An 8,084-nucleotide genomic window follows, 5' to 3' on the forward strand; every position below is an offset into this window, starting at 1 on the left:
AAAATTTTAAGTGTCGCAATTTTGTCGTTAATTAGCGATTATAATATAAATTGTCACTAAATTAATGACAAAATACTAATTTTTGTCGGTAGTTAACGACAACAATATCAAAATTGTCGTTAATTAGAACATAGATTAATTTTGATCATTAGTTAAGGACAAAATAATAAATTTTCATCGGCAAATGCAAAAGTAACCCTGAAAAATTTTCAATTCCCACCTCTTATTCGCGCGTTTGTTTTTTTACCCTACATTTGGTAGACGGAGGATTTCATCGTCCTCACCTCCCTCGATCGGTAGCTCTTCTCAGGTTTGTTTCTCTTTAATTTTTATTTTGAAAATTAATGTTTCACAACACAAATTAAAATTTTTCCCCAAATTCCAAGTCTATCACCCCTTTCCCCGCCCATCACATGCCGGCCGAGGCGCTCCCAAATTCTAGGTTTATCACTACACCTGAAGATAGATTTCGTACTTTTATTTTTTTTTCCAGCCACATATTCAGTGTTTCTCCAAATTCTAGCTAGGTTTATCACTACCCATCTCGCGGCCGAGATGCCCTATACTAGTTGTCTCCTTCTGTCCCTGTATTATGTATGTTAGTTATTTTAATCGTGTTGATCCCTGCTCCATTTTGTATATTAGTTACTGTTTTTGAATTTTCGTTACACTTTTGTGGAGCAAAAATTTGTTGTAATTACGGGAATTCTCATGAAAAGAGAAACTATATTATTAAAATTATCATACCTTGTTGTTGTTTTATAAATGGGTTCGGAGTTGTTGTTGTATTTTGTTGTTGAATTTGCATTTTTTTAAACGTTAATTAATGGTAAAATTGAAGTATTTTATTTTCACACTCATTGAATTTTCTACAAGCTGCTTCCATTTATTTTATGCTCTAATATTTTTTAAATGAAACTTGCAGGAAAAACCGTGAGTTTCTTTCAAAATCATATGCAACTTGATTTGCTAAAGGATACCTCCTGTTGTCCTTCCACTCAAAGTTCATCTTGAATATTTTTTTTATGTCCAGTCTACATATTAATTTTTTCTTGAAATTGCAGGTCTTTCACCTCCTCAGTCTGCCTCTGCTCCTCCCAGATTTGGTATGTTGGGTTGTAAATACAAACTTTGCATTGATATTGGATTCGAATGTTATGAATGGACTTGACTATATGTATGAATTTAAAGCAGTGCCTTTTATATATATATATATTTTTAAAAGATTTTAAATATTGGAAAAATCTTCTCTTTTTGTAAATCAAAATTTTTAAATATTTAATATTTGTTAGTTGATCAATACGTGAGTTATTTAATTTATTATTATTTGATTTTTTTATATTTTTTTAGGTGAGTGATTAAATTGAAATTGTTTTAGGAATTTGAATTAAACCATGAACGATACAAGATCTTGGATGTATTATAGATTGGACAATGTGTACATAACTAATGATTTCTTCAATGGTGTTGAAGAATTCGTGAATTTTGCTAAGATGCATCCTGAAATTATGTGTGGTGAAACAATGCGTTGTCCTTGTAATCACCGAAAATGTAGAAACAGAGTTTACCATGGTGAAGAGGTTATCAAAAAACATCTATGTAGGTATGGCTTTGTACCTAACTATTATCGTTGGCACCATCATGGTGAAACCTATGTAACTCCTGAAATTGTACATTGGGTTGGTTCATCGTCATCAACACAAATCGAACATGTTGATTACATGCAAGATATGGTTCATGATATTTACAACTCTAGTAACATTGAAGATGGGCCCCACAGTCCAAATGAAACTGCCAAAAACCTGTACGAGATGCTTAGGGCCTCCGAAAATGAGATTTGGGAAGGTAATCCAAATGGTCATTCACAGTTGTCAGTCGTTGCTAGATTGTTGAACATGAAGGCTGAGCATCACATTTCTGAAAGATGTTACGATGATCTGTGTCTACTTATTTTTGAATTGCTTCCAACAAAAAGCTGTATGACCAATAGCTTTTATGACACAAAAATTAGTAAAAGGATTAGGGTTACCGGTTGAAAATATTGACTGTTGTAGCAACAATTGTATGATTTATTGAAGAAATGACTTTGATTTACAAGAATGTAGGTTTTGCGGGCATCCACGTTACAAACCTAGCTCACGTCGAGCGGTTAAGAAAAAAAAGGTTCCATGGAAGAGAATGTATTATTTCCCTCTAACGCCACGTTTGCAAAGGTTGTATGCATCTGTAAAAACAGCGAACCACATGCGTTGGCATGGTGACCATGTACAAGCTGGAGACACAATGTGTCACCCATCTGATTCGCCTGCATGGAAGCATTTTGACACAACTCATCCAGATTTTTCAAATGAGATTCGAAATGTCAGACTAGGACTTTCAGCTGATGGGTTCCAACCATTCGAGCAGTCAGGACAACAATTTTCATCATGGCCAGTTATATTAACACCTTATAATTTGCCTCCATGGATGTGCATGAAAGATGAATACATGTTTTTGACGGTTATAGCTCCCAGGACCTAGTAATCCTAAGGACAAGTTAGATGTGTTCTTGCAACCTCTTATCGCTGAATTGAACGAACTTTGGTCAGTTGGGGCAAAGACATATGATGTTCACTCGTAAACTAATTTTAATATGCGTGCCTCTTTGTTATGGACAGTTAGTGATTTTCCTGCATATTCAATGTTATCTGGATGGAGTATTGCTGGAAAACTTGTGTGCCCTTACTGTATGGAAAATTCAGATGCTTTCACATTGCCGAAAGGTGGTAAAACATCGTGGTTCGATAACCATCGTAAGTTTTTACCAATTGATCATAGTTTCAGGAGAAATATTAAATGGTTCAAGAAAAATCACCAAGTGAAAAAGCCTCCTCCACATATCAAATATGGGGATGAAATTCTTGAAGAAATTGAAAGTTTTGGGTTTCGTAGTGTGACCGAAGCTAATGGTACCGAAGTGAACTCGGAAATTGTAAGACGATGTAAATGTGGTTGGAGAAGACGCAGTATTTTTTGGGAATTGCCGTACTGGAGAACAAATCTGATTAGGCACAATCTAGATGTTATGCACATTGAGAAAAATGTGTTCGATAACGTTTTTAATACTGTTCTTAATGTGCCCGGCCGGACAAAAGATAACTCAAAATCAAGAGAAGATCTAAAAGAATTTTGCAACAGGCCAGAATTATTTCGAGATGACATATCTAACACATATCCTAAAGCTTTCTATAAATTGGATAAGCAAAGCAAATTAGTGTTGTGTAACTGGTTGAGAAATTTAAGGTTCTCCGATGGATATGCATCTAAGATGTCAAGATGTGTGGATATGGCTAAATTGAAGATGTTTGGAATGAAAAGTCACGATTGTCATGTGTTTATGCAAAGATTAATACCAATTGCTTTCAGGGAATTGCTTCCGAATAATGTGTGGCAAGCTCTAATAGAGTTAAGTTTTTTCTTCAAGGATATTACAGCAAGAACCATAAAATGTTCTGATATGATTCGTCTGGAGAATGATATTCCCGTAATTCTTTGCAAATTAGAAAGAATATTTCCTCCAAGTTTCTTTGATTGTATGGAGCATCTTCCAGTGCACTTAGCTTATGAAGCTAGAATTGTTGGCCCTATTCAATATCGATGGATATATTCTTTTGAGCGATTTCTACGAAGATTGAAAAACAATGTTCGTAACAAAGCAAGAGTGGAAGGATCAATTTGTAATGCATATTTAGTTGAAGAGGCATCATATTTTTGTAGTCACTACTTTAGATCAAGTGTGAAGACTCGTTTGAGGAAACAACCACGTAATGATGAAGGGGATAATTCACAAAGTGGAGAGGTTTCCAATATTTCTATATTTAATTTCATCGATCGACCAATGGGTGCTTCTAGGTTCAGAAGATTGGACGACATAGAGTACCATGCAGCACGGACATACATACTGCTCAACTGTGAGGAGGTGAAACCATATGTCAGGTAAGAATTAATTTCATTGGTATTTTATTGTGTTTATGAGAATTATATATGTTGCTGAATATTTTAATTAATTGCAGCATTTTCGAGACTGAGATACAGTTGAATAATTCAGCCATTAACTCATTTGAGATGGATTTAAGGCTGCAAACGGAATTTTCCATATGGCTTAAACGATACGTAATTAATATATATCCTCCTCTAATGCAATTGTTAAATATTATGTATGCCATCTAAAAATATATTTGACTTCAAACTTTTACCTAAATAGGTACAAAAACTGGGAGCAAATCTGTCGGACAAATGTCTGAAAAATATTGCGTTGGGTCCATTACGTAAAGTAAGATCATATAGTGAATATTTTGTCAATGGTTTTAGATTCCACACTCTACGCCACGGTGCAACAAGGTCTACTAGTAATTCTGGAGTTGCAGTAAAAGGTTCAGTCAACAAAAACAATGAGATAAGTTATTATGGTAACATAGAGGAGATAATCGAAGTGGAATATCCTGGGTTACCTATAAAGCGTATTGTATTGTTCAAATGTGCATGGTTCGACCCAACACCGAAAATTGGAACAAGACATCATCCAAAATACCAAATGTTTGATGTTAACAAGAACAAAAGACTGAATATCTATGAACCTTTCATATTCGCGGATTTTGAGACCGAATATTAGTTCTGCCGGTAATAATTTACGACAGTAGTTAGGAAGTTGTCGCTAATATTTTACGACAAAAATAAAATTTCCGCCGCAATTAACGACAGAATGTCATTTTCTGTCGTTAAACAGGTCCGCGACGCTCAATTCTTTGACGATCAAAATTCTGTCGTTGTTTTGTCGATAACGTCAATTAGTGACAGAATAGCGACAGAAAAAATTGTCGTTATTGGCTTTTTTTTTTGTAGTGACTTAGGATATGTCTATGGTGCTCGTGCTTATTGCAGCAGTGTGATGTAAAACTTATTTCAATTTTTTGCGAAAAAGGTGTAATAGAGGCAAACATTGAAAGACGGCTGGTGTGCTTTTTGCATTGTTGCATATATTCATGTATCTGGAATATGGATTAAGGATCTTTGTTAAGAATAGCTGGTTTGAACTTTAGGAAAATTTAAACTAAAAGCTTATATTGTATATGAAAAAACGCTCAAATTCGTTAGAGTAGATGCCCTGCAAGCCAACAGTTGCCTAGAGATTCTATTGACTCAAGTGTGAAAAACAATCTTTATTTTAATATAATTTATATTTTATATTTATTCTGACATTTTTTTATCTGTATATCCAAGCAAAATGCATATATAAAACCTTGAATATACTATAGTACAATAAATATGAGGTTGTACATATGATATAGTGCATTTGGATTTCGAAGCTAATCGACAAAAGTGTTTTTTTTCCCAAAAAAAAAAACGAAGCCAATAAATAAAAAAATGTCTTTAAAAAAATTCTTTTATTGTCAAAAAATGTTTTTATTATTTTTTAAAAGCTCATATTTATAGTTCTTCAAATGTTATTTTTATAATTCAACTTTGACAAATGCTTTCAATCTATTTTAATTTATCCAAACACAAAATTATTACATCTTTTCCTTGAAAAGTACTTTTAAAAGACAATTAAAAGACACTTTTCAAAGTAAAATTTTCTGTATCCAAACTGGCCCTTAGTGCTTTTATAAGCATTTAATTAAAGCTAAAATAAAGTGTTTTTATAAAATCCTATTATTTCTACTTTTCAAATATTTTTCTAATAATTCTTATATTTAAAAAAATAATTTTTTTCTATTTATTCAAACACAAAATTATTACAACTTTTACTTAAAAAAATATTTTTAAAAGTAAAATGTTTTTGTATACAAACGGGCAACCACGTCAAAATTTTGTGGTAATATATAAGTAATCCCTATAATCTACCTATGTTTATTTTGTTCTTTTTTGCTTACTTTTTTTGTAACAGTTTCCTAAATTAATCCCAAAAATATCTAGAAACCTTGTAAGCTCACATTGCACACTACCTTGGATTTTCAAGAATTACTTGCATATCTTATGAAAGAGGAATTCGACACATTTTGTACGTAGTAAAAAAATAATAAACCAAACAATCACATTAAACTATAAATACTTGAGATTCATCATCACATTGTATTGAATATATTTTGAAATGCATCAATAAAATGGTGATGGTTTGCATTTGCTACTTTTACTGAACTGTATTTTGTTGACCAGGAATTAAGCTGATAAAAAAAGAGAATTTTGGATGTAATGATCTGATATTGGCTGTAACATCCGTTTCCTATTCATTCTAAAAAAATCACTTGATTTATTAAATCTATCAAGTTCTATACGACAATAATGTCCAAATTTGTTGTTGCTTCATTGTCTAAACTCTAAATAAGTTATGGTAGAAATAAGTAAATTTCAGGGACGGAGCCTGAAAATTCAATCAAGGCGGAAGAAAATAATTTTTTATTGGATCAGGGGGACATCGTCGATAAATCATTTAGAAAATGAATTACTTTTGCTAATTTGAAGGTTATATAATTAATATACGATATAGATCTAAGACAAAGTTCGTTGAGAGGTGACGAGTGCAACCACTGGCCTCCCCGTTGGCTCCGTCCCTAGCATTTCGTAGTTGAACTTTATATGTCGGTCGTAGTACTTATAAATTGAGTAATCAAATAACTTCAGCAGTTTATCTTTTGTGGCTGACTTGCTCGCAAATTTAATCAGGGCTCGCAATTTGGATTTATTGTTAATTTTTTTTAAAAAAAATTCATGTTATGGCCTAAGATATCGTTTGATATACTGGTTGAGAGTGATGTGAGCGATAACAAAATTCATCTCATGCATGTCTCATTTTTTCAGTTAACACCATTTAATATCATGGCTCGTTGTGTCTCTACATATAGGTTGGACTTAGGTGAGATTAATTAAGTTTTAATTTTTTCTGGGTTAAAATTTCCAAATTTGTGATATAATGAGACAGTAGTCTAAGTACTCAGCATGTACGTACACTAATTGTCATGAAGCTGGCCACCAGAATGAGATAGATGCTATCATTTTCCACCAACAATAAATTTTATGTATAATTTATTTCGAAGTTAGTTTTTCAACGGCAAATGTTAGGAGAGTAATCTAAAAAAGTCATTTTAAAATGTAGTACGTACCGTTTAAAACATTAACTAAAATCAGTGTTCTAAAAAGCTTGATTAAGCATCGCTTAATCTCGCTTAAGCTTGAATCTTCTTCATAACGCTTCGCTTCGACCAAAAGCAGTAAAAAAACGGTCAGACATAAGTTAATCATGAATGTAAAGTGTCATTAAAAATACGTTTAAATGTGACTTTTCTAAAAATCAAATCGACTAATAAGACGAAAATAAATTATAAAGTAGCGATTTTACTAGTGAGTGTTATCAATATTATAAATGTACAATATTGTATGACTAAGTTTAGCAGTGATGTGAATGCAGTATATATTGAGGGATTATACCAATTAATTTAGTTTATGTTCGATGAAACGTGATATGAAATAAATGATTAAATAAATTGAATTAGAATCTCACAAAGAATTAATGCATAACACTTGAACTTATTATATTTATTCATTATTTACTCAGTTAATTTTGTGAGATGACTAAAATTATGATTTAAATTGAAAACGCTTTTTTACGCTTAAACATATACTTAAGCTCGTAGTAATCACGTTTAAGCTTAAAAAGTTTGAAGCTTGACTCTCACACTTCGACACGCTTTATGCTATTTAGAACCTTGACTAGAACTACATTATATCATCATTAGCTATATATATATATATCCTTTAATTTAGTAATGCGACGTTTGATTCACATCATGAGTTTCTCATTAGTGTGTATTTGCACAATTCCTCCAAAAGTATCCATCTTCCTCAAAATTGCATAATTATACAATTCACTTTATCCGTAAAACTTTTAAGTAATGAAAATTGAAAATAGTTATGTTTTTTTTCTTAATTTTCAATTAATCATCTCATCACATATACGAGTCAAATTGCATCTAAGAACAATGAATTAAATGTTCAAAATCATTTTGCTATCGTCCAAAACGCCCCAAAAAGTTCAAACTACTATAAAT

At 32.1% G+C, this 8,084-nt stretch overlaps 1 protein-coding gene across 4 annotated transcripts; it reads left to right on the plus strand.

Moving 5' to 3' along the window:
- Positions 1–200: 200 nt before the first annotated feature.
- LOC140872535 (uncharacterized) lies at positions 201–4,986 on the plus strand. 4 transcript variants are annotated; one of them, XM_073275400.1, is made up of 6 exons: positions 201–310; positions 926–985; positions 1,065–1,106; positions 1,604–3,975; positions 4,053–4,152; positions 4,244–4,986. In XM_073275400.1, exons 4-6 carry the CDS (start codon positions 2,633–2,635, stop codon positions 4,649–4,651), a joined length of 1,851 nt encoding a protein of 616 aa, XP_073131501.1. In that variant the 5' UTR covers positions 201–310; positions 926–985; positions 1,065–1,106; positions 1,604–2,632; the 3' UTR covers positions 4,652–4,986. The 4 variants fall into 4 exon arrangements, with proteins under 4 accessions (XP_073131501.1, XP_073131499.1, XP_073131500.1 ...); XM_073275398.1 differs by having other exon boundaries at positions 926–1,106; positions 1,379–3,975; XM_073275399.1 differs by having other exon boundaries at positions 926–1,106; positions 2,099–3,975.
- Positions 4,987–8,084: the final 3,098 nt, after the last annotated feature.

Source organism: Henckelia pumila, unplaced genomic scaffold, assembly GCF_033568475.1.
Source record: "Henckelia pumila isolate YLH828 unplaced genomic scaffold, ASM3356847v2 CTG_466, whole genome shotgun sequence".
NCBI lineage: Eukaryota > Viridiplantae > Streptophyta > Magnoliopsida > Lamiales > Gesneriaceae > Henckelia > Henckelia pumila.